Source organism: Anabas testudineus, chromosome 13 (genome assembly GCF_900324465.2).
Source record: "Anabas testudineus chromosome 13, fAnaTes1.2, whole genome shotgun sequence".
Lineage (NCBI taxonomy): Eukaryota > Metazoa > Chordata > Actinopteri > Anabantiformes > Anabantidae > Anabas > Anabas testudineus.
In genome coordinates, this window is record NC_046622.1 from 2,813,232 (window position 1) to 2,840,280 (window position 27,049).

General features: G+C 40.3%; 1 protein-coding gene across 3 annotated transcripts in view; it reads right to left on the reverse strand.

The window, feature by feature from the left end:
- Positions 1 to 27,049, reverse strand: part of pak4 (p21 protein (Cdc42/Rac)-activated kinase 4) — a 30,637-nt gene continuing 3,588 nt past the window's right edge. Inside the window, exons 1-11 of one of the 3 annotated variants that reach the window (XM_026370891.1) lie at positions 20,500 to 20,730; positions 12,975 to 13,211; positions 12,494 to 12,705; positions 12,061 to 12,268; positions 11,540 to 11,746; positions 10,507 to 10,962; positions 9,108 to 9,241; positions 8,567 to 8,693; positions 6,197 to 6,322; positions 5,975 to 6,109; positions 1 to 4,894 (exon numbers count right to left, since the gene is read on the reverse strand). In XM_026370891.1, the coding sequence (XP_026226676.1) occupies positions 4,739 to 4,894; positions 5,975 to 6,109; positions 6,197 to 6,322; positions 8,567 to 8,693; positions 9,108 to 9,241; positions 10,507 to 10,962; positions 11,540 to 11,746; positions 12,061 to 12,268; positions 12,494 to 12,705; positions 12,975 to 13,175 (1,962 nt within the window). In that variant the 5' untranslated portion in view covers positions 13,176 to 13,211; positions 20,500 to 20,730 and the 3' untranslated portion in view covers positions 1 to 4,738. Of the gene's footprint in view, positions 4,895 to 5,974; positions 6,110 to 6,196; positions 6,323 to 8,566; positions 8,694 to 9,107; positions 9,242 to 10,506; positions 10,966 to 11,539; positions 11,747 to 12,060; positions 12,269 to 12,493; positions 12,706 to 12,974; positions 13,212 to 20,499; positions 20,731 to 27,049 lie in introns of those variants that run through there. The other 2 variants (XM_026370871.1, XM_026370881.1) reach the window with 2 other exon arrangements.

Below are 27,049 nucleotides of genomic sequence, written 5' to 3' on the forward strand. Positions count from 1 at the left end.
CGACTTTTACAAAAACTGTATTTGCAAAAAAACAAAGTTACATTAGAAAGTGAAATCTAAGTTTTTACAAGACCAGTGAAGTTTAGGAAAAACAAAATGGTGCAGGTACAGTTGTTAGAATCTGAAGTCAGAACATGTCAATACTGATCAACACAATCAGCTTTTCAACACGAGGCAGAGGAAGAGTTCACGTTTGGCTGGTTGAGAGCAGGCAGGTTGGTCAGTAGTGGTCACGGTTTCCTTCTAACCCATGTTCAGGAGTGTCCAAGAAGCTGCAGGACAATCTCCGGTCCTGCTTAGTAAAAAACCCTTTGGACCGAACCTTTAGAAAATGTAACCGAGGTGAGAAGAGCGCCAACGTTTAGGCCCTCAGTAACTACATTATTAAAAAAAAAAAAAAAAACACCCTGGAAAATCGTTAATCTGAATCTGAACAGTGTCAGTAATTAGAAAACACGGAGGAATGTAAATGAGGGATTTTTCCTTTAGATGGAAATACCAGAGGAAATAACATAACTTCATACAGTCCCCTTTAAAAGTGAAGCTCATTCATTTGTTCCTGCTGTAAACGGAAGACATTTGGGTTTAAGATCAGAAGATAACTGATGCTACGTACACCTGTATACATTCAACAGCTCTTTGTTGATAATGCTTTCGTTGTTTTGTTTTTCGTCACAGTTCTCATAAAATGCTTCTGTCACGTGTTTGCTGCTCACACCGGGGGTTTATTTCTTTTTCACAACCTTCTTAATTATATCAAATGTTTGCATAAATTCTCCTCTCTGATCCAAAATGAGCAGCAGGTAAATTAGTAACACGTATTTGAAAATCCACCTCACAGGACTCCCTCAGGTCACAAACACCTGTCCGGCACATGGATGGTGCACATCAAAGACAAATGAATGAGCCGTGTCGTTTCAGAGGAGACTGCATGTGTGAGAGGAAGAGAAAAAAGCATGATGGAAGTTATTATAATCCATCAAGTAGTGATTGTAACCGTTAGGGCGTGAACCTCAACCTGATGAACGTCAGTCCACCAGCAGAATGAGCAGATTTGGGGTTTTTCACATTTATAATAATAAGAACTGATCCAATGTCAGACAAACAACAGAAAGAAAAGTCAGTAAGAACATACAAGACAAGTGTTTGTTGACACCTGGACAAACATCAGGTAAAAAAAAAAAAAAAGGTAAAAAAGGAACTTATATCTGAGGCAACTGTTAGGAAAGTTATCAAGACTGAAGTTGGAATATGTTGAGAAAGAAATTTAGATTTGGAGGATAAATTTACAACAGAGGTAAAATTAGAATTTTACAATTAGCAACTGGACGGTGCAGTGAGAGAAAACCAATTAATCAAATTTAGAGATAAAAACATTATTGTCAGACTATTTTTCTCTCAGAATATCATTATTTGACCAAAAGAAAGACGTTTGCAGATGTTTGTAGATGCTGTGAGTTAATTCTCCGATTTCTTTCCTAACAGTGGCGCCGGATACAAATCATCAGCACTGAATCCCCGACAATTTTCTCAATATGCACAAAGTAAGCTTTAAATCAATCTGTCCAGTTTTAAAGATTCAGCTCAAGATCAATAATCGCGTTTGTGGTCCTGATTGTGAGGAGACACTCAAACCAGAAAACAGGAAAATCCACATTGAATTTCTTAAACGGTTCCTGATTGTCATTCAGAGGAAAATGAAACACCCACAGCACATTTTGAAATCTCACTCAGTATTGATGATTTCCACTTTTCACCACAAAACAAATTCAGAAACTAACCAACTGAAAATTGTGTCTGTCAAGGAAACAATGTAGAAAACGCCCACTACATATTTCACGTGGGTGACTGTTTATGGAGGAAAATCTGGCAGTGACAACGTTTATGATGAACCAGCGTTCACACTGCAGGGGCTAAAAACAACCTTGTTCTTGAGCAGCTTCAGTCTGGACGCTGAAAAATCATAAAGTGTTTTTAAAGAATGGTAATTGGCACAAAAAACAGCAGGAGGGAGCTGTTAATGTAGTTTTAAAAACCCGCTGAGAAACAGAAACAACAGAGCTCAACGACAGTAAAAACAGGACTCTGAAGAGTTTGAAGTTACAGACAGAGATGTCTGGAAGAAGGATTTTCACTGTGGGTTGAGGTGAACCCTAATTGACTCAGCATCATTATCACAGTAACCACAGTGACACGTTTATGCAGTAATTAGCTACAGAACATTAATAAACAACATCGTGATCACTTTAGTTCACCGTCCTCAGCTAACTGTGCTTTGAAGTAATTATTAACTATGTTATAAAAATATTCAGATAAGTTTTCATCCTACTGTGTTGCTGCTCTTTACCCGAGGCCTCAGTTAGTTTTACTGTTTGCAAATGAAGCGATCGTTCTGTGTGAGCACATGTAGGGAATCTGAACAGTGTACTTACAGTAAACACTCTGGGCAGCGTGAGCAGAAACTAATCATCAACTTAGGACTGATGCTTTGGACTGACTTAGCTTCAGGTTGACGTGCCTAATAAACTGTCCATTGAGTGTTTATACTGTGCACATTCTGCATGTTTATGTAGAAAAGTACCTGACAATGCTCTGTGCAACAACACAGACCTAGTTGCAGTTTTTCCTGGAGAGAAAAGGCAAGTGTGAGAAAACCCTTCTCTGCCTTCATTTCCAAGAACCATCAGATCAAAAACTTTAAAATGTTAATCAACTGAGGTCAAGTCTGATAAGAGGAGGTTCTGCAGCAGCTGACGTGGAAGACATAGAACCAATGGAAAGAGCAGCTGTGCCCTGGAGAGAGGAATGTGTCTGCAGAATGTGTTTGTGTGCACCTGTGTGTCATTACCTTGAATTATAACACAGCTACGGCCTCATCTTTAATTTCATCTCCTGCATAAATGACTGTTTGTGGCTACAAAGGTCAGTGTGAAACTACAGTTGTCTGCTGATAAAGATGCCTCCCAGGGAAGAAGTGGGTGTACACAAATCAGACCTGGACCAAACTCAAGTGGAATTAATTCTTCATGGTTTCATTACAACAGACCTACGAACTCCACCATGAAAGCCTTTTTCTGAAAAGTTGGTCTATGCTTATAAAGAAATCGCTGCTTGTGCTCTGATCCAGAACCATCGTACCCAGCTCTGATCATTCTTTTAGCTCATGCATTACCCGCTGGCACACACAGAGCAGATTTCCGTTTTCTGCCTGACGGTCCACTTATGAATTAGTAGCATGAGTAGCGCGATTCATTAGCGATACACATCTACATAAAGCCGCTTCTCTTTCTGATCTCAGTAACATCCTGTGTCAGAGTTTTTCTTTATTAATTTACTCGACCAACAATCTCCTCCTTTCAAGTCCTCACACTATGAGGTGAATTCAGGAGGAGAACCCAGATTGACACAGAAATCAAACATGAATTGATTTAACAGGGCGACTGTAGCAGAGGAAGACGATGACGGCTCCTCCATGTCAGCACCTTTCACTGAAAACGGCAGCCACCGTGTGTTTGCTCAAGGAGAATGATTATATTTCAAAAAGCTAACGAGCAGCACAGAATGAACACGTGTACGATTAGTTATCTCTACCAGCTGAAATGATTAATTAAAATAAAAAAACAGGGTGTAGAAAAGTCTACTCTCCTCAAAAAACATCAGAATTTTAGACACATTCACTTTTACAGGGATGTATCCTCATCCTCAATTTCATGTTTAGTGTAAAACCTTTCCTGCTCGTCTGACACTTTAACCACTGAGGGTAAAGATCTAAAGGTCCTATCTAGTGTAGTGTCTACTATCTGTGTGCTGGAATCAGCTGGGTGTGCAGCTTCTATCTCTTTTCAACAGTGCTTCAAAAATCAACACATCTCACTCTAAAATAAACCAGGAAATCATAATAATATTAAAACAATCACAAAACAGAGATGGTGAAACAACAAAACGGATATATCTCTCTATGTTCATGGTACTTACACAGAAAAATAAAGAGAAAATAGGAGAGAAAAAATCATCAGTTAAAAAACCACAACTCCAGTGTTTACCTTTTGAATTAGTGTAAGCAAACTAGTATTTATACGGCGACAAAGTAAAATCCATCTGACTCACTGAAGTCAAAACAGTTCCTCCCTCAGTAGTAAGTTCTGGGTGATGAGGATAGTGTCTGAGTCTGGGATCTGGCTGTGAGAGAGGTCCCTGTAGTGATAAAAAAATTCAGCTTCCAGACTGTCCAGTAGGGACATCTCTACCTCTACAATTAGCCAATAGGCTTGCAGCTCCTTCAAAGCATCTGCATGGTGTGCAAAAACCTTCACACTTAAAATCCAGGTAAGGTCCAAATGGAAACATAAGAGCAACCACAGTCCTTAAACTTTCCAGCTCAGGCCCTTCAATTCAAAAAGGTGTTTACATAAAATCAGCTAAAAATCATTCAACAGGCAAGTGGTGGCTTTTCTGCTGTTGGCACACACGCGCACACACACACGCACACACACGCACACACACGCACACGCACACAGCCTTATTGCCTCTTACTCGGGGACACACCCCACGGTTCAGTGATTCACATAAGACACATAGAATACTCCTGCACACCTGGTCCACACTTTGCAGCTCACAGTCTGTGCAGAGGGTTTCACCCAAAGTTCAGACCTCTCATCTGTGACCTCTGCGGGCCACTCCTCTGTGTGCAGGAGTATTCTGTTCCCCCCAGAGTCCGGAGGTCTTAGTGTTGCATGTCTCATCTCATCCTGTTCTGCCTCATCAGGGGGACGATGCAGGACGGTGGACCTGCCTTTGACAAGAAGGGGTGTTTGAGAAGCTCACTGGCTGTGGCCCTCTGAGCCGGGTCTCGCACCAACATCCTGTCCAGGAAACCCTTAAGTAGAGGGGAGACCTGAGAGAATGAAAGAATGAGAGGAGAGGGAGAAAAGATGCAGTGACACCACATTAACCAACCGTTAGCCGTGAACTTTCAGGTTGTGAAATCGGAAAAATTGTTTTACAAGTACTTCAAAAGTGAGATGTGATGTTGCGAAACTCAACTTCATGTGAATTTCTTGTGTGAATAATCAGATATCTCCCACACAGACACATATTTCAAAACATGACTCAAACTGGGACATGTTCAGTGATATGCAAGATGACATCGCAGACTAAAATTAACTTTCTTTCCTGGCAGAGAAGTTGGATTGTCTGCTATTTAACTTTCCATTTTAGTCTGATTCTGGATTGTGTTCATGAGAATGGGACAGATAACCCAAAAACATAATGCCTCTGACCATGGCTGTCGCCAACATGGAAGCACAAAAATGGAGCCACTACTGCTGAAAGTTCACGTGAACTATTAATAACATTTCAGAGATTTTGCACGTTTTGTTTAGAAACACTATTTTAAACTGCGTTTTAACGTGAATAAAATGCAGCACGTTATTCTTCCTCTGTCACTCCATCTGTGACACTTCTGTGCTTAACCACCATTTTCATTTAGCATCTTCTTCATTTAACTTTGACAATGTAATCTTGGAGTCAGTGTAAATTATATGCTATCATTAGCCAGGGTGGTGCCAGTAGTACTGGGAGCTCTGCCAGAAGAGGGGAAAACAATGAATGAATCACTGAAAACAAGTCAATAAGAGACAGTCAGACAACAGTTCTTTAACCTTGTATGTCACTTGCCAACCTCAATCCACATAAATAACAACTGCAACAACAACAAAAGACAGAGGCTGTAATCAAACCTTTTCCACACACTCAGTGTGTACAAACATGACTAAGCATTTCTCTTGTAGAAGCTTTATGTGATAATAACAATTAGCAGTTTCCAATGTATCTGATATTGTTTTAGCAAAAAGAAAACCACAACACCAAATGTATAAAAAAGAATAAATCAGATATGTGTTTATCTGAGATAACGAGTGCTCTGACGTCTAAAATTGTTGCACGCAAGCTTTGATACCGCTCTCTGTTGTTGTACCTTGTGTAGGTTTTTCAGTTTCGGAGGCAGGTTGTCTCGAATCATCTTCATGGCTTTGAGCGGTGGCTCGTTGAAATACGGCGGCTCTCCGTCCACCATCTCTATGACCATGATACCCAGAGACCAGATGTCCACCTACACATGGTGGTAGAGGTGCGTTTGTTAAAATGTTCGAATAAAGTTCAAGTCAGATCTTGAAGATAAGAAAGACATGAGGGTTACCTCTGGCCCGTAGGGCAGTCTGGATATAAGCTCTGGTGCCATCCAGTATGGCGTTCCAACCAGAGACTTTCTTCTCTGAACCTCTTTAGATACCTGTGCACAGAAACCAAAGTCTGACAGCTTCACCTGGAGAGGATGTGGGCAGAAAGAGAGAAAAGAAACAAAAAGCAAAATACGTCATGATCACTTTTCTCACAGAACACACATTAAGAATCATATTAGAGGCTGAATACGATCTGTATCAATTTATTTATATTTTATATTAAGTGTATTTATGCTGGTTCAGCAAAGTCATACTACAGGTGTTTGAGCTGCATAAAAATAAAAATTTAATTTCCAAATCCGAAGTACAGCATCTTATGCATGAACAGTTAGAGCAGTCCAGTCTGTGAGGTCAGCCCCCAGTCACTACCTCCTCCTATCCACCCTTACTTCTGAGAAAGTCTGTGCATGGCTGCATATCTAGAGAGAACCAGACTCTGATATTGCTCACGAGGCCAAGTGCTGTTCTCAGATGGATCAGAAAGAGAAACGAAACAACTACAGCTAAACTCTGCAGATAACTAGAGATCAGTCTTTCCAATCGCTGAGGTGGGATTTTGAACCTCTCTTCTGTGCAGAACTGCTTTCATTCAGTTACATTGGAGGGGGAACCACCTGGGAAAGGTCCTGCAGTTTGGTTTATTTATTTATACAGTTGTGTGAGATACTTTCTCATACAACTGTATACCACCCAGCACACAGGTGCACCCAGACAAACCTAACAAACCTGACCTAATGACGAGAAACGCTTCAGGCTTGACCGAGCCGAAGTCCCCTGCCAGGCTAAACCACAAGCAACAACACAAACGCAGCTTAGCATCAAGACTGCACAGCAGAAACAGGACAGTTTCTGTGTGACTCACAGGTCTTACCAAAATTAAACTACTATGGTTTGAATGGAAATGTATATTTAAGTGTTAAAATGCAGTAAAATCTTATATTGCCAAAACCTTCAATGCATTTGGTGCAACCTCACATTGTGTTTTTTCTTTTCTTGCCACAGATGACACTGTGGGCTTGGTAAAAGGGCAATAATTACAAAATGTGCATAGTTTTAGGCTGATACTTTATTTTTTAATATCATCCAGATCGATAGTCAAAACAGTCAGACCTAGTCCTCGCTGTTGATGAAACTTTACTGAGATCAAAGAGCAGAGCGGCACCAAGTGTCCTCTGAGAAACCCATTAACAGTAAGATGAGAAACACGAAGCACTGCCTGCAGGTTCTCAGCAATGGAGAAGAAGCACGTCAGTGTCACAGTGCAGACTGCCTGGCCATGCATTCTGTTGGAGGCCAAGAAGATGGGTGAAACCACACCTCATGAAGACATTGAACCACAAACACACATCAGCTGTTATCAAGGACGCTGTGGTTTACATGTTAGCTCATCTTAGCATGAAATGTGTGACATGCACGCTTTGTGTCTGTTGTTGTAAGCGAAGAGTCAGTAAAACTAACCCTGCCAGGCTCAAACACTAACTTCAGTAAACTTATTAAACTAAATTAAATCATTATGTCTAATGAAATAAGGCATCATTTATATTATTAAGGACACACTAGAACTTCTCTGGCACTGCTGTGCAACCATGTTAGTTTCATTTTGTGTAGAAAGCAGAAACCTGCTTGTCAACAGGCAGGAAGTGATTTGGCATCTGCCACAGCTCTACAGTAATGGGTTAACAGAGAGGTATTTAGTTCCTCCTTTCAGTCAACATTTTCTCTTTATGCCTGTAAAAGTGGGTCATGTCTCGTCAGCGGCTGCAGAGTTGCACTGAGTTTACCTCACATACTCTGACACAAACATTGAACAGGAGAGAGCACCGTCTGTCCATCATGTGCAAACCATTAGCCTTAGAAGGAAAAGCACTTGTGTAGCTAGTGAAATAATAACTAAGATGAGTGTTTGATTTTATGGCTGCCGCATACTGTTTAAGTGTGCCAGTGTTGGGTGCTGAGATGGCTGACCGAAACCTGGAACAGAATTGTAATTAACATTAATGACTCCTGTGCTTGTTCTGCTATGACTAGCCTGTTGTAAAAAAGAGCTGATTATGCTCTAGTGCTAATAAAGTGTAAAGCCCCCACTGCACTACTCATTGTTATGACTGGTTAGTTTATAAAAAACTTTTCAACACCATGTAAAGCTTTAAAAAGAAGCTGGTTGAGATACACGTACAAAAATAGTTTGCACATAGTTTACAGTTTTAATTCCTTTTATAAGATGCGCTTCCTCCTTAAAACTAAGATTATATAATATATTAGTGTTGTCTGGTGGTTGAAAATAACACATGAAGAACTCCTGGGATGGTGGTAAGTGTGGTTCATACCCGGCCATCATGAGTAAGGAGAATGGAGTCACTCTTTATGTCTCTGTGAATCACACCCTGTGTGTGGAGGACAGACAACGCCTTCAGGACAGACAGACACACGGTGGCAATCTGCTCCTCGTTCATCCTGGAGTGGAGGAAACACCAGTGAGATATGTCAGTTTGGACTTTTCACCATCTGTTGTTTTTGCAGTATTAGTATTGTTTGTTCTGTCTGTCAATGGGCGTGATTATTTTTAAAGACTGTATATTATATGTGATATAGACAAACACAGATCAGAAAAACAAACTGTTTTATAGTTTTTGGAAACAGAGTCAGCAAAAACGTTTTAAAATGCACAAGGACAGAGGCCAATGTTCTCTGTAAGGAACACATGAGGTGACACTGCCCCCTTATGGATAAAAAAACAACAACATGAAGGGAGGAGGAAAGCTGCATTAGAAATTAAAACACTTTAACCACATGGACACCCATTGATAAGAGGTAATTCCAGACCCTTAATACAAGACCCTTAAATGTGGAGATAAATAAATCTCCCACCTAGTGTGTGTCACAATGTCAGTGAGAGCGCCGCCCTCCAGGAACTCCATAACGACCCACAACTCGTCTCCCACCAGGTAACTGTTGTACATCTCCACCACGTTTTCATGGTGATAGTCCCGCATGATCACCACCTGCAGTTACCGTGGAAACAGATGGACACAGACAGGGTTTAATAGGATGACATATTAGATTTAGGAGAATAGCAGAGAGGCCTTAAAGGTGAGAGACTCACATATCTGTAGGTTCAATACTGTGTGGAGCAACAACCAGGACAAAACATCCTTACCTGATCAGCTGATTCAAATGTCTAAAATGTGAGGTAACAATTTGCAACTAATGCGAGTTTGAAACTGAGTGGTGAACTCGTTTATCCAAAGCTTTTATGTCTAATGGCTGCAGGAGCTTTCATACCTGTGAGGTCTTAATGACTACGATCTACAGTGTACCTCCAGTAAATTACACACTCGCAGGTCACTCTATTAGGTACACTTATATCATCTAATGTAATCCAATACAACAGCTGTGCCATAAGTTCTACTGTTATAGTGCATATAATATTCAGGTTTTTCTCACACTGTCATTTAGGTGTTCATTCAATTATATGTTTTGGCACTGAAGTCAGAACTCTTTCTAATGATCATGTATATAATACATGAAAAACTGTGTATCAAAGCATTGCAATATTTCCTAAGGTCAATCAAAAGAGGATTTTATATATCAAACTTCTGAAAAGTGTATTCATTTATTCACTCAAGACACACGTCGCAGCTCCTTTAGAATGAATTACTGCATCATTGCAGTGAAGGATGAAGGTTGCTTTGATTATAGCCCAGACTTAGTATTATTGGGTCGGGTGTTTCTCGAACACCTCACAGATCATCTATGGGATTCAGGCAAAGCAAATAGGCCGTCTTCAATCAAGCAAAGTATGATCAGCAAACCATTTTGTGGTAGTTTTGCAGGCAGGTGCTAAGTCCTGCTGGAAAAGGAAATGATCATCTCCATGAAGCTTTTTAGCAGACAGAACCATGAAGTGCTTTAAAATCTCCTGGTAGATGCTGACAGATGACATGGCCCCAAATCAACAAATGTGAATTGTTCACCTCTTAACTCTACCTCCAGACTCTGGAAACTTGATTTACAAATAAGATACAAAAATTACTTTGATCTGAAAAGAGGACTTTGGACCACGATAATCACTTATTACTAAATTATTATTTGTCATCATAACAGGCCAAAGAAGAAAAATACAATCGGATATTTCCACACTATTAGATTTAAGTGTATTAAAGCATTTAGTGATTCCGTTTTTTAATCACAGTCAGTGAGTTTAACATTAAACTGCCTTAAATCACAGTTTCCACCAAACAGCATTCATTAAGTCATGAACTCCTACCTCATTGAAGAGGAGTTCTCTGCGCTGTTGTTTCCTCAGGTCCATCTTCTTCACAGCGACTAGTTTCCCTGTTGTCTTCACTGTAGCAATACAGACAATCCCCGTGGACCCCTCCCCTATTTTAATATAGTGGTCCAGATAAGTCCGTGGATCACCAGGATCCACCACCATCTGTAGCGCTGCTCTAAACTGCTCATGGGAAACCCTCTGGGGTTCCCTCTGAGGCGAGCGGCCCTGAGGTGGAGCACCTAACGCCGGTGGCCCAGAGGGCACTGGGGGTCGTGGGGCTGGAACGCTGGGGTGAGGGGTGTGTGGATGCTGACTGGCCTCTGGGGTCAGGCTAGGGTGGGAAGCGTGATGAGGATGTGGATGGCTTATAGGGGGCTTGGAGCTGGAGGAACCCCGGGTGGAGCCACTGGAGGGACCGTTCTGAGGAGATGATTCAGGGTGTCGCACCTGCTGAAACAAAACATGCAGCAAATTCAGTGAAATCTGAGCTGCAACATGTTACTTATGAATAACTTCCTTCATCCAATATATTACTTATATTTATTACTTAGCAGGTTTTAACAAAGAATTAATCATTATATTGCACATCAACGGAAAAATTACAAGATAGAAATATCAGTTTTTGCCTATTAGAACTAATCAATTTTGTGGTAACTCTAGGACCTATCAGACTAGACTTTTTCATATATGTAACTCTTTAATTTTAATTCTGTTACATAATTCTGTAAGGCAGTCTGACCTATAGTGGTTCTGTTTTTTAAAAACCCAGACATAGAACAGCACAAATCTTGACATTATCACACAAGCATCATAACAGCTTTTGGAAAAGAGAACCAGGACAGATGCGGCTAAATCTGGTCTGCAGAGCAAGAACAAGGTGATAACAACCATCATCCATCAGCTAGTGGCTCAATTTGCTCCTGTCTACCTTCTTCTCAGTCAATAGCTTCCCTCTGGGTTGCTGCTTCTCCTTCTGTCTAACCTAAAAGGAAGCCTGTCTTTTTGTTAATGATGCCACCCGTACCTGTCCGGTGGGGCTGCGCCCACCATCACTGTCTGTTCGTGGGTAGGTGTTAAACGGTCGTGTGCTCTGTTGAGCAGTCTTTATTCCCCCCTCTGTTACTGGCAGGTTTGGGGTGCGGATGTTGGGTCCAGAGAGAGGCCTCTTGTCCCTGGGAGACTGAGGGCTGCCATCCCGTACCACATAGCTTGACTTTGGCCTGTGATCACCCTGAGAGGCAGAGTTGAGTGAGAGATTATTGGGAAAATTACTAGAAGAAATAGAAAAGTGGATTTCTGCTGCAGGGTCAAATGAAGGCAAATCACTCATAGTTTTTTAGGACCTCGAAATCATATCTGCAGCAATATTAGCTTTAGGCACACACCATATGCATAACTGTGAAAAATGCAATGCAATTTAAATGTTTGAGTAGTAAATAAAATTTAGAAGACAAGAGGAGGAGGGAGCAATGTGAATCATAATGAATATTAATACATATGGATTTGAAGATGTTTTGTTTGTTTGACCCAGGTTTCAGTCCCTACCTGGTCCCTGTCCCGATGATCTCTGTCTCTGTGAGGTGGAGGGGGAGGCCCAGAGCCCGGCCTGTCTCTGTGGGCCCTGCTGGGTTCTTGGCCCCTAGGCTGCTGCTGGGGCCGACCATGGACTCCCTCATCTCTCTGAGGAGGATAAACTGCACGCTGGCCCTGGCGGGGGTCACCTCCACTCTGGTGGTCTAGTCTGGATCGATCTCTGAGAAGCAGGGTAATGTGCTGATCAGTACACATAGAGTAACTGTGGTGCAACACTTGGACTTGTTTTAACAAAATCACTGCTCTGTCCTGATGCTGTAACATCAGTACAACATGTTGCTGCTGACGAAAGAAGCAGAACTGTAGCTACACAACAATCATAACTTATGATTTTATTTCTGTCCAAAACCTGTGCTCCAACTGGAGGTGCGGTTAGACTGCTTACCTGTCTTGTCTGTCTGGGTGCGAGTAGTGTTTGTGGTGAGGATCTCCGTTCTCCTGACCTCCCCCTCCCGACGAACTTGAGTCCCTGCGAGGCTGAATGGGAGGGCTGCCTCGTCGCAGGGAGTTGGAGCGCGTCACAGACATAGTATCGAACTCATCTAACAGCCATGTCAGAGAGCCGTCCACCGCCATCTTGTTGCCACGTACAATGGTCTGGAGATTTTGGAGAAAACAAAATAACTATAGAGGATAGTGACAGGATGAGAAGTCCTAATAAAACTTATTGTTGTATCTAAATTTAGCTTTTTAAGGGGGAAAAAAAAGTGTCAGTGGTAAAAAAGCAGATGTCTTAATTAGCTAGAAATGAGTATCTTTAGTTAAATTAGAGTCAAAATTTAGCTTGATCTACAAAAATTGTTAAACTATTCATGACAGTCGCATTTAAAATATGCATAATTTCACAAAATTAACATTCATCCCACCTTGCGTGGCTCTACAGTAGTAATGATCGTTGCATCGATAAAGGGTTTGGGCCTTTTGGCTGTGTCTTCGATGAGCGACTGCCATTGCCGCGGCAAACCGACAAACTTCTGCTCCTGCTCGTCAAAGTCTGTGTGTACGCGATGCTCGAAGTTAGACGGAGCGGAGATCTGGATACGAGACTTCTTCTTTTTGGTGAACATGATGGCGACCGAAGCAGCTGCAGCCTAGCATCAGACCTGCAGTGAGGAAGAAGCAAAGAGAGGTCGGATGAGTTGGAAAATGCAAATGTGAAACATTGCAGTGGCATATGTAAAACATACTGTGCATGATGCACACAAGCCTGCAGACAACAATCAGAAAAAAAAGAAACACCTTGTCCAAGCTGTATTTACAAATATAAATCAGCATGTAAAACTAAACTCCTTAAATCCTATCCAGCATAAAATGTGACTGTAAAAGCAGCCACTAAATAGAAAAATGTTTGGAGTTTATATGTGTGGTTGGTGACCTTCCTGAATTATACCAGCTGCGACCTGTAGCTGAAGATCATCAACAGGCTCATGAGTAGGTTCACTGCTTCTCTCTCTTTACTGTTCTTATATCACAGCAGCTACATACATAAAGCATTTCCCTGTTCGTCTGTTACAGCTCCAGTGTCAAAGTCAGTATATTCTGTTTCTACTCAGACTGTTGACAGCTCACTCTCTGTCACATAAAACAGATACATGCCACTTTCTGGACTTTGCGCTATTTAAAAACAATCCTAATTTATCAGAGTGAGAACTTTTCCCAGTCCTGGTATCTACACATGCTGCATGCTGACGTTTTACTTTGAGGACAGCTTGATGGCTGCAACGGGACTCGGATTCCAGGGTGTGGTGCTGTGGGTCACAACCAAAAGAACAGCATGTGTTTTCTCCCCATACGCTAAATGTCAACAAGGGGGGGCAAAATACCAGACACACAAAATACTACAGTCCAATACAGTACCACCATTACTATACAAGGAACATAACATAAAGTCACACATATATGTTCAGACAATACATGCTGAACTGCTTCCCTTTCATTTTTCCACCTTTTTCAGTGAATATGAAAAGAGACACTCCCAGTAGTCGAATAGAGGCTTGTGTCAGTGTTTTAAGCAGAACCAGACCCTGCTGGACAGCTGGCCAGAGGGGGCAGTAGGTGTGGTGGTGCAGTTGGCCTCCAAGTTCTGATACAAGTTCTTCTTGTTGTTCTACAAAATACTGTCCCACCTTGTTCCATTTACTCTTGCAAAATAAAAAAGAACGAAAAACATAGGAAGTTAAAAACAGGGTGATGAAAAAAGATGCAGGGGTGTGAGGACTAAAAAGGCGCAGGCAGATGGAGGGTGGGTGAGTGAAGCGTGAGGGCGATCTGGGTGGGTCTTAAGTTAGAGGGCATGAGTCATGCTGCCGGGCTCGCAGTCTCCAGTGTTAATAAAGCCTTTCTCAGTAGGAGTGTTTGAAGTGTAGCAGCACCCGCCCAGGAAAAAACAGAAAAGTGAGGTTCACAGCCAACAATAAAGTGCAGACACAGAACTTCAACACCAACTTTAGTAAAACATGACAAAGAAATGTGGATTATTTACTAACAGTGCAGTGATATAAAGAACATGTTACTACATGATGCATAGGCTGCAGGAACATAAAATAGTAGACAGTAACTGACATATGAATCCACTAAAAGTTTGGCTATATGTGGTCAGAGTTGCAGAGGAGAAATACTAAGTGCACAAACACGTCTGTAAACAAACCAAGATGGAAGAAAGCTGCTCGTGTCCTCAACCATGGTGTTTATCTCATAACTTAATTACTAGCTTTGCTTATGAATTACTTTCTAATGATGCTACCATCTTCTTTTCAGTTTTATCACTTTCTTCACTTTTCACATGTCATTTTTTAAATACATTAAATGAAATGTTAAATATAAACTAGCATAAATACATGTATAAAATTTAAACAGAAACAGTGTTCATCTGCACACAACTACCAGCTCTGCATTTTGTTGCCATTAGAAAAAGATGTCATAAGAGCGAGGTTACAACACTGGTGATAAATTCCTCTTTGCAGCCATAATGAGTCTGGTGACAACAGGGAAAAGTTGTATAAATCACTGTGGACGCCTATCATTAGTGCTCGACTGGGAGAGCAATACTATCAATCAATGCATCCAAACTCTGCAGCACAGATGCTAACTACTGCCTTAAGGAACAATGAAATTAGTGAAGACTGGAGGAGCTGGCTGGAGAAAGTATGATTATACCTACAGAGTACAATAAGTACAGAGTACTATTTTTAGATATATTATAGGCAAGATGGACACATTTAGGGCACATAATTAATGGCTTGATTCATAATATCTTATTCAAAGCATAAGGAGCTTCAACAGACTGTAAATCACAACAATAAACTGTCATGTGGGTGCTGAGAATGACACTGAAAGTCTTATATTCACAGGCAGCGGTCTGGCTGTGATTCATGGAGGATTGCGGCTTTCAACTGCTGAGCTTTTTTACTGCAGCTAACGCCATCTAGACGTCTGAGTTAAAAGGCATGTTGGTGAAAAACAAGACTTTACTGCTGCTGTCAAGAGCCAAGAAAGATAGAATGATAAGGTTTGAACAGAACTAAGGCCAAGCGACAAACCAAAACAGAGAGTAGAGCTCTTACCTCAAAGACCTGATCTGATCTGACAGAGAACTTTATTCACAAGGTCGCACTAACATAGTTGGCTGTAGTATGAATAATCATAACTGTGTGGGAGTAAATGGAGGGCTTTGTGTGACAATGTGAGATGAGATATGAAATTAAAGTTCTGACAATAAATCCACACACAACATCAGGAAATAACAATGGAGATGTGCATAAAATTATATTAGCAGACTGGAGGTTTGTGATACCACCCACTGTGCCTGGCAAACTATTAAAATATGAGAAAGCAAATAAATTACCTTTTAATTAGAAATGTACTGCTTATTGTTTATGCATGAGGATTAGGACAGCTTCGGTTTTCATATAAAATTGTAAACAAATATAAAGTAAGATAGCTGACATGCAAACGAAGACGTGACAAGGATTATCAAAATACTGCTACACAACTGTGATTTTCTCTCCCATATGCCACTAGCTTTGTACTGACATCTACAGAGTCAGACAGGTGCTGGGGGAAACAGGTGAGCTCCAGGCATTGAGATAAGGAGCATGATTAACAGCTACAACAGGTGTACAGTCACTCCATCCATCACAGACAGCCCCGGGGCTCAGAGCCTGAGCTCCCCTCCCTACTGCTGCTTCATATCCCTATCACCATAAAACAGAAAGTGTGAAAGCAACAGGTGTCTGCTCTTTGTGATCACTAAATGATCTAATGCTTTGATTAAAATTCAATATACAGACAGAATAAGCAGTCATATGGTACAGTAAACATGTATTCAGCAACCACAATTTGAGGAGTGGACTAAACTCCCCGTTCCTCTCCGAGATGATTATACGTTTCTGCATGCTCAGCTCAACTTTAAAGACCTGTTAAGCTCATTTACAGCCTCTTTAACTAAAGTGTCAAGTATGACTACGCAATCAGTTACATTACTCAAAGAAAACTAGTGTCTTGAGGACGATCTAATGTATTAAAGAATAAAATTTATATTTCAACAATTTTGCAGCTTTTATTTACTCCTACTGAAACTCTGTTGTCCAACAGAGACTTTAAACAATGACAAATACAATTAATAATCATATTTTATTACATTTCTTCTTACTGTACTTTTCCACACAGCAAGCTAAAAGATAAATATGCGCAGCCTGATCTCGAGGTGAGCTATAAATCACTTTCTGTACTGGCTTAGACAGAAAAAAACTTACAGTGGGATGTCGATCTGATGCTAAAACAGTATTACAGCTGCACCGCTGCACCCAGCCACCCCCTCAAACAGTGCTAATGCTCTCTGTAACAGACAAAGTAAAACAGAAGCTATAACAGGGCCCCTCCTCTCATAAAGTAAAACAAGCAGACCCCTCCCTGAACACAACAATCACTGTAGTTATAGCTTTTCTGTCTTTTGCTCAACTCAAAATCCGTCTCTCTCTCATCATCCACTCCCCCACACCTCAATCTCTCCATCCCCACAGTTTCCTTTTAATCTCCGTCTCTCTCTGCTATGTTTCCCTTTAACAGTCTCCCACCCTTCCTCCCTTCTTTCTCCCCGTCCCTCTCTCCTTGCATTGCTCCGCTGCCACTCGTGTATGCCTGGCTGAACAGTGAGAAAGCCTGTCCGCTCAGCGGGCCAGAGCCAAGCTGATGAGCTCTGGATGAAGCTGCTGTCCTTCGGCCTGATTCAAGTATTGTACATGGGTGGTCTGCACTTGGAAGGACACCACTGGTCACAACAATACTACTGAGCTGCAGTGATACAGCCGACTGTGAAACGGTTGCTTTTTGAGATCTATAAACAACTTTAAACCTAACACACATGTAGTTGTATCTCTAAAGTAAAGTTGAAGCTGAACTGGTGGTAAATACAAAAACTGGTTTTCTGGTCTCTTTTCCTACTCGTGTATCAGCACGGGGGGGGAATAATGTACCAGCTATGTCTTCTTCAGCAGTTCTTTGGTTTCATGAGTGACTCCCTTTAGCGCTTCGCTAACAATGAGGGTCAATCAACTTATCAACAGCAGGTGTCAACTGGCCTCCTGCAATCAGGGGCATCCTCTGATTTGACTGACTCCTTACCACATTCAATCCCATAACCACCCAAGGCAAAACTCAATATTAAGTGTTTTACTAGTATTTTGGTAGATTTCTACTACAATGTGGAGCCTATTATATATATTATGATTTTCATATCAACTACCATGTCTTCTGTCAGTTTCAGTGAGGAGATTTGGCCTCACTTCTTTCCTGTAACAACTTGTAAAATACTCTTAACACTCACTTAATACCATAAATAATCATCTGTCAGTGTACGTAGTATAGTACAACACCATCTGTATGACAACACAGACCTCCAATAATGATTTTCTGTGGCTAGATTGAGACATACCTCTCATAACTATCCTCTTAAGAAGACACTAACGACACTCAAATGTTGATGGGGTAAATGTAAACATACTTCAAAAGGGCTAAATAAACCCTCATGATTTGCAGAATTTTATCTTATTACGCCCCACTCTACTTGTTAGGCTGCAGTTTATTCATGACCAAATATAAATAAGCAACATCTATCAAGATAATTTCTTTCTTACACTCTTAAGTATTCTGAATTCAGCTGTCAGTATGTTGGAGGCCATTTTAAGTGTTGCTGACTAGGTCTCTTGTCTAATGCAAAACAGATGTTTCTGGATCTTTGGAGTGAGTTTAATTAATGCACAGAAACCCTATTGTTTACATACAAACCACAGTGAGAGTTCAATCCAAATGTTTTACAGCTGACCACATCAAGAATTGAGGCAAGAGCTTCTAAATGAGGGCTGGTAACCTGCCAATGTGACTGGTAGAGTACACAGAGTTACCAGCCAAGGCCAAAAAAAAAAGAAAAAGAGAAAGAAAAACATTACCAGTGTTTGTCAGGTGGCAATTTCTCACGCTACAGCATTACACAAGCATTTTTACCTTAATTGTTCTATAAAGTGTTGCTCACCAAATCTCAAAGTAATTAGCTCTTAATCTAGGAACAAAGAGAAACCGATTTAAAAATGAGACAGTAGCGTTCATGTCACCTCTGTTGTTGTGCTGCTCTAACATTAGCTGGCTGGTGCTGAAGCAGTGGCGATAATTAATAGCCTGTTCTCGCGCTACTGCAAACACACACACACACACACACACTCACACACACACAGCAATGCTCTCACTCTGTTTCCCAGATTTATAGAGTGCTGTGCAAACATACTGTACTCAGTGTGACCTTGGAGCTACCGACTGCACTAAGGGCCACCAGCATGTTCATAACACTGTGTGTGTATGTGTGTGTGTGGGACTGCTTACATCTGTCTGCTATTATAGTCAATGAGGTAGTTCAGATACAGAACTGGTTGTTACACTTACTTAAGTTACTGTGATGTGAAACTGCATTGAGCAAATCACGAGATCTCACAAGCAAGAAGTCTAAACACAGTTCTGGATTAAGATCCAGTTCTGGCTTTTACATCTCTTCTGCACATTCGTGGGCATTGGTTGGTTGTTATGTTAGATGTGAAGGTAGGTTTGCATGTTAACCAGAAAAAGTTCAATACTAAATATGATTCATGTTTACATTTTGAAGGAGTGGTTATAATGGAATAGCCTGGAAGGACCAGTCTGAAATCTGGAAGGACAAGTCTGGAAAAATAAAGACACTAATGAAAACAAATAGAGGTGAGAAACTCTGGCTGGATATGAACAGTTTATCTTTGTGTAATTCACTCAACTGAAAGATAGTTGTAGTCGTAGATCTGAAAAGACCAGATTAGATTTCAACAATCACTGAAGATACCTGAAATATCAGCATGGACAACGTGTACAAAGATTTGTTGTATGTGATGTGAAAATCTGTATTATACTATCTAGGCTGGCTTTGTATTTTAGTATTTAATATTTAAAATTACAAACTAATTGTTGAACAATTATTGGAGCTTCTACTATTTTGTTCCCCCTTCTCTCAGAAATATACACTGTGGGCTAAAGCCTTTTAAATGTTTTTAAATGTTAACAAAAAGTGTTTGTACTTTCCCTTTTGCTGCTTCTCAGACTCAGACAATTAAAAAGACAAAATGTAAGTATTGCAGGACAATTTATATATTTGCTTTTAAATAGAAAAGTTTTTGTGACATTGCCAAATGTGTATATTTGCTATATACATATATATAAAAATCTAAACTGGATATTTTATTCAGCACCGGCAACAGCAACAACTCCATGCTCATATCAGACTAGGAAGTTCAAACTACTGCCTTTAAATAAATAAATAAATAAAACACTTCCTGTAAATAGGCACACTGACAAAACTTCCCAGTGAAGTAAACCAGCAGAGACACTGTAGGTAACAGTGAATCACCGCCACCCCCTCCATCACATCTCCATGTGTCACCAACACTTGTGCAAAGAGAGACAGATGACCAGAACAAGCGGAGTCCAACAGCTGCCTTGACAGTCACAATATGAGCTGTCAGTAAATAGGAAGAGAAGGAAGAGGAGGGAGGAGAGTTAAAAGAGACAGTCATACAGTCAGATCCTATCCGACAGGGATGTCTGTGTGAAGCAGAGATCTCCCCCTGTCTCTACTGCTGCTTGGTTGCTCTCTCTCCCCCCTCACACAAGCCAAACAATAAAGTTATTATGCTTTTTTCCCCCTGACTCACAGTTAATCCACGCTGTGAGATTTTAACAACAGACTTTTGTTTTTATGGCCCCAGATTAACTTTCGCCAGCAGCACAGCCCGAACACAACTTTTTAAACTCCTCACTTCGCAGTAAAAACACAACCGAGCGGTGTCAAACCAGCGTTTTATGGAGGAGGACACTCACTTCTGGTCCCAGGTGCTCTGTTAGCCAGCAGCTACACACTATCCACCTGATCTCATGTCGGAGGACGAGGGGAAACCCGCACACAGAGAAAAGTTGATACCGCGACGAAATTCAACTCATCGTTACGTCTCCATTAAAAAAAGAAAGACCGACAACGAGCGAGCAGAGTAATGAACACAGGTCCCGACTGAAAACACGAGTCGCTGCAGCTTCTCCGTGTAAATACTCAGTGTGTCGCATTCCTATGGTTTCAGCAAGCAGCGGCCCAGTATCATGACGTCACGGGGGAGGGAGGCAGGGAGGGAGGCCGGGTCTGTTGGGGACATGACATCAGGTCTTAGAGAGGTTCTACACAGATGATAACGAAACCGTCTCCTCCTCCTCTTTTCTACCATACTCCTTCCTTCCTGTCGAACATACCTGTCAGGTGTCCTGTATAATTACATAAGGTAATTAAAATCTGCTGTGACTGATCAGTGACACATCATTCTGCTAATTGAGGACTTTCACTCTACTTACATTATCTAATAATGAATACTTTATTGATCCCCTTGGGGAAATTGTATGAAATCTATGAGGCACACGTTAAATCTGCATACTGATATAAGCATTAATATTAGCATTTAGCATTCAATTAAATATCATTCACCAGGATGAGTCCAGTAATTTTCCATTTTTGCAAACAAATCTCATAACAAATTAAAAAAACTAAAACCCACAATGAGCTGTGTCTATTCACCGTGATCCCAGAACCTGATTTTATCTGATTCATCTGGACCATCAAGCTCCATTGTTGTTCAAAAGCTATTAAAAACACATCAGTGAGCCACAGTGCTGCACTGCGTGACATGTTCCTTAAAGAATGGGGCACTAGTATCTTTTTAAAAAGCCCAAGAACAACCATCAATTTATAGTTTTAGTGTTTTATATGGGAGAAGATCACCAGGCCTTATCCTAAAGACATTTTAAATAACACAATCAAATCATTATCACTAACAATAGTGACAGTAATGCTTAGCTTGACCTCCCACCTTATAAACCAGCCGAGCATTTTATTTTTATAAGCAGACCCTGAAATTCTAAATCAATAGAACTATTCTGACTTTAAATGAAGCAAAAGAGCAAAATAGTTTGTGAGGGGATAAAATATGTGCAATTATTATTTTATTTACAAAATCAAAAAATAATACGAAACAACAAACGCACGACAGGTGATGCTCTTTGAAAGAGCCGTGTCTGCTCAGTTCCTCATCCTTTGTGAGACACATTTTCCAGTCGCAGATCATGCACGATGCACGATGCACCACTGTTCAGGGTAGGCTATGCAAACTTGATCTGCTTTAGTGTCATCCAATAGCAAAAGAGCATTTCTTCCCTGAGAGCAGTCAAACTGGAGAGATTTCCAGAAGTACCTGTTTAGGTTTATCAACTCTGATTCACCTGGAATTACACAGCGACATCAAGAATGTTAAGAGATGCACCGGAGAAGGCAGAGATGGCACCATGCCAGCTGCATTTGTTCTGGTTGGAGTTGCTAGCCTTGCAATAACATTAATACCAGTTCCCTTTACTATCTACAGAACTGTTCGTGGTCACTGAGGCCGGTTGTGTGGTTGCACCTGTTCAAAGCCCACCCTCGTTATGCACCTTCAATAAATGGAGCGAGAACATTCAGCATCTGCAAGAACAATAGGAGCCAGTTAAAAAGTTAGTTAAATAAATGATCGTAACAACAATAATAGTGCTGATTCTTTCTGAATTAACTCCTAAAACAATTACTTTAATGGTTAATTGACTGGTAATAGTAATAGTTTGTCAACTAATCGTTTCGACTTCTGTTAGTTAAAGCTGATCTTTAATTATTTCTGATTGAAATAATTAATCAATACTGTACTGTATATTTTTTTACAGGCTCTGAAATGACACAAACTCACATGTTAATATTAAGTCAATATAAGATTGATTGATTTATTTACTTTATGATACCAGAAGACCTAGATGATGAAACATTATTTGTTGTTAAATTAGGTTAATGAGAAGGACACAGAGGGATCTTATTTTTAGAGATGAACTTTTGAAGTGCAGTTTTTGCTTCTGTCACACGACAGTGAATCACTTTGGCACAACAGACACTGACAGTATGGCTCAAATTGTTGCTATTCATAGCTGATTGAGGCAGGCTATTGTGAAATACCACGTCTGACTGCAAATATAAACAGACCCATCACTGAAGATACAAAAGAGACTGAGTCAAGGCTAAATGATAAAACACATCATCACAGTTGCAAAAGAACTTTGGGCTGCACTGGCCAAGGCACTGTGTCAGCATTGCTGTTTAAATCAAATACTTTAATGCTGCTTGCTGAGAAAGAGAATTGATTTTTGACTCCTGCTTTACTGCTCATTGTGCTGGGAGTGTTGCCAATCTAAACAGCACAATTACATAATGGATAAACACACAGCAACTTAAAACACACAAACACCTGTTTCAGAGAGATATTTAAAAGAGATTTACTGCAGTGGCCACTGGAAATGATTTCACAGGTTTACTCTTCTCCATTTTTTACTGAGTGGCCCTAAATAAAATAAACACTGATTAATGTACAATAAAAGTTCCTTATCACACCCAGCCTGAGTGAGTATTGTGAAACACGACTTGTTTCATTATCTATTATCCACCATCTAACAAACAATAAGCTGTCAGCTTCAATAAGGAAAGGGCTTGCATACATTCCTCTGAGAGTAAAACTACAGCAGGAACAAGTCCACTCAACGCATCACAGCCAGAAACACACAAACCTGCCAATCCCAAGGCCGAGTTCAAACAAAGCATGCAGTGTTGCAGCCAATAGTAGCTGACTTCCAGAGGCAGGTTGTGGAATGTGGAAAGGTCAATGATAAAAACTAAGAGGACACACAATGTACGTTCCACATATCTGAAAACACACACAGGGATTACCGGATACTTTGACACTGCTAAGGACCTTCGAACCTTTGCTTGCTAACTCATACACAGAAAGTTTATTAAACTCCCCGGAAAGACTTCAGGAACTACAGGTGTCATAAAAACAATCTTAAAGAAGATAAAGATCTGGGACACAACATAATGCATGTGTGAAGATGGTTCTGTCAAGATGTGTTGGCTCATTGCTGAACCACTGAAAATGTAAAGTAGCACATTAAAACTCTGCATGAAGGATATAACTACAAGTTATGTTTTCTTCATTTAGAAAGAGCATGGTAAAAGATATTGATCTAGTTAGTGTGATTCTATCTAGTTTACATTTTCCTCCCGTCTGTATTGCATCCTATTACAATTTATTACTAAAGATGGGGGAAAAACACTATTATTATTTTTTTCCCCAGCTACAGAACTCAATGCAGCTCTGATGGTAATGAGATCAGAAAATTAGGACTGCCACGGTGCTATCATTTGACTCTATTAGTCACAAGTACAGAAACAGTGAAGTGGAAAAAGTAAAGTTTACTGATCGGTAATGGTGATTAGTGGGTGGGTGGTTCTGGGTGAAAAGTTAAACAAGTAAATTCAGGAAACTACTGGAGTTTTAAAAAACACAATAAAAGTAAGCAACAGGTTTTCAAGTGCTGCTGCTGCCCACTCACCACTCAGCACCGCCTGGGCATCAAGCCGAGACACGTACAATCTTTAATGTTTTATCTGAATGTACTCCTGATCTTTTAAGTCCCGACATTATGAATTTCTTGAATGAAGAGCAGCAGATCAGTGGATCTGTGCAGTCTTTCATTAAACTGACAGACGACTATACCGGATTAACCTGTACTCATCAACATAACATGTTAGTGTCCCATAAACACATGATACTAGTACTGTACAATATGTAGATACTAGTTTAGCTAACACACTCAAAGCTACAAGATATGCTCAACTGCACAAGCGGCAAACAAGAAAACATAACGTCTCAGTGTGTCTTCAGAGACTCAAGCTGTAGTAAGTATAACTTTAAAAATATAGATTTTAGGTTCATAAATGCTCCATAACTTATCTTAATGTGGCGAAGTGCTATCAAAGCCTCCTGGGACAGACTTTTAGAATAGTACATGGCATTACTGCTGAAATATTCCCTACTAAAGGTTTTAAAGATTTAAAGAACAAAAGTCACCCTGGGTGTTTAGCAAATCTCCAAAACCCATGGTTCGGTTTAGACCTCAGTTTTTGAGGCACAGTTCATACCAGTTTTTGTTTTGTGTTGGCAGGACTCACAAATACAATAAACAGAGGAATCACAAAGATGAACATACTTTTGGGCCGGCATAAACTATATAAAAAAACAACTGAACCCAAAGCGGGTGCACAAATATTTGATAAAATAATAAATACCTTTTTAATGTTTGATTTGAAAGTATAGAGTTCTGAATATCCAATCAAAAACAAAAAGCTGTAATACACACAAGGCATCCCTGACACTGATTATAAAAATATTGTTTGCTGCTCACTATTTATTACGCTGAACATTAAAGCACACTGTAAAACAACTCACATCCAGTGTGGTAGCCTACCAGCCATCAGCTGCAGCACCATCATTATACACTGATGGCATGTTGTTGACAACAGAGGCAATGATGTGATGTTGTTGAAGAAGTCAAACATCACATCAATCTCCCCTGTCATTAGTGAGACCAGTCATCACTCCATCATCTGGGTTGAGCTCTACAGGATGTAAGAAGTTCTGCCAAACATGTAATGTAATCCAGAGGAAAGAAATCAAGATCAGATGGTAAATTTATTTCCTGTGAATGACCTTCATGACCTTAAAACATGTTTAACACTATTTAAAGGGGATAAAGACAGTTGCTCCTGAGGAAAAAACCTGTATATTTATTATACAAACATAGCAAAGTCCTGCATGTGCCATTTGGACTGTTCCAGTGTTATGCGAGTGCAAAAAACAAAACTGTAACATGCCACCATTCACTAGCATTACAACGCCAGTACAAGTGAAGGGAAATCCAGAAGCCTCTTCTCTCTTTGTGTTGTGTGCGTGTTTATGAAACCTCCTTGTCATCAGGAACGTGCAGGCACAGGCTTGATTTTTCAGCTCAAATTAAAACAACTGTACATGCAAACACAAGAACAAAACTCCACACTCTGTTCCTATGTTCAAACAAACAGCCAGAAAAAGGACAACAGAGTTTCGCCTGAGCAAACAGTACTATTATACAAGGCTCCACTGGTGGTTAAAACAACTACCAGCAATGGAAGCTATTTAAAGCTGCAATACATATTTTCATTGCTGATTCATCTCTCTTTTTCTGTATTGATGAGTTAATTGTTCAGTCAATAAAATGTCAGATAATATGTAAGATTCACATCACAGAATTGTAAAGATTAATGATATACTTAATATTGCCCAGTTTTGTGCAACCAACAATGAGCAATAAAGAAATCTTCATCAGTTACTGACTAATTGACTTAGCATAAATAAAATATAAAGTCTCCATTATAATAATGTATTATCTTCTTTTAAGGAAGGGATCCTGTTATGAAAACCCTAAAATAACAAACCATTTATTGTTAAAACACTTATATAGTTTTTCTTATTTACACTTTGTGTTCTTGCTTCTGTTCCTGAGCACCTCGAGGGCGGTGTTGCTGTTTGCTGCTGCAGTCATTCCACAGAGGATTTTTCTTCCTCTAAAGCAAAAAGTCTGGCCCGTTTCCCTGTTACAGGGAAGAATCACATTGTAGGGTCTGATATGACGCTCTGCCTTTTGGTTCTATCTTTTTTCTTCCCCACTCAGGGCTTATTTGATTCATTTCCAGTCAGCTAAGCTGGATCCTCTGTCTCCAGACAGAGACCGAGTTTGTCTGAGGGGCTGCACACAGAGAACAAGCATCTATCTTTGCCTCCCTCTCTCCCACATCACGATTCCATTTATGACTTACTCACCCCCCTTCCCTGTCTTTTTAAGCTAGTATCATTGACACCTGATCCCATCAGAAAGATGAGAGATTTTCAGTGTTTACATGCTCTCACAGAAATCAGGTACAACTAATACAATTAAAAATAAATAATAACTGCATAGTTTACTATTCAATGAATAAACATGTTAAAATGCAACAGTGAACTCATTTATACACTTGTTTATGCTTACTGTGATTAGTGTGGACACCAGATAATATTAGTCGCCCATTGCACTCTGCCAATGAACAGCATCTGGTGGTCCCTACATTACACAGAAAAATACTCAAAGCAAAGAATTTCACTTCACTTTTTCTTTCTTTTGACATACAGTCACTAAAGGAGTCTGAAATGTAGCTAAATCCAGCAACATCGGAGCTAAATCAGCAACACTGCACACCAGAAAGTCACATGATAACATACAACTGTGTGCCACTGTGTAAACAGAGGCTGACTGGTCATCTCTTAATTAGGGGCATAGATAATGAGGTAAATGCACACAAACAGAACAGGTGAGATATTGTACCTATGTTGATATTTATTTAATTAAATCAGAGCATTTTGCACTTATATAACTGCATGGACTGGCATTGCAGTGGGATTAATCA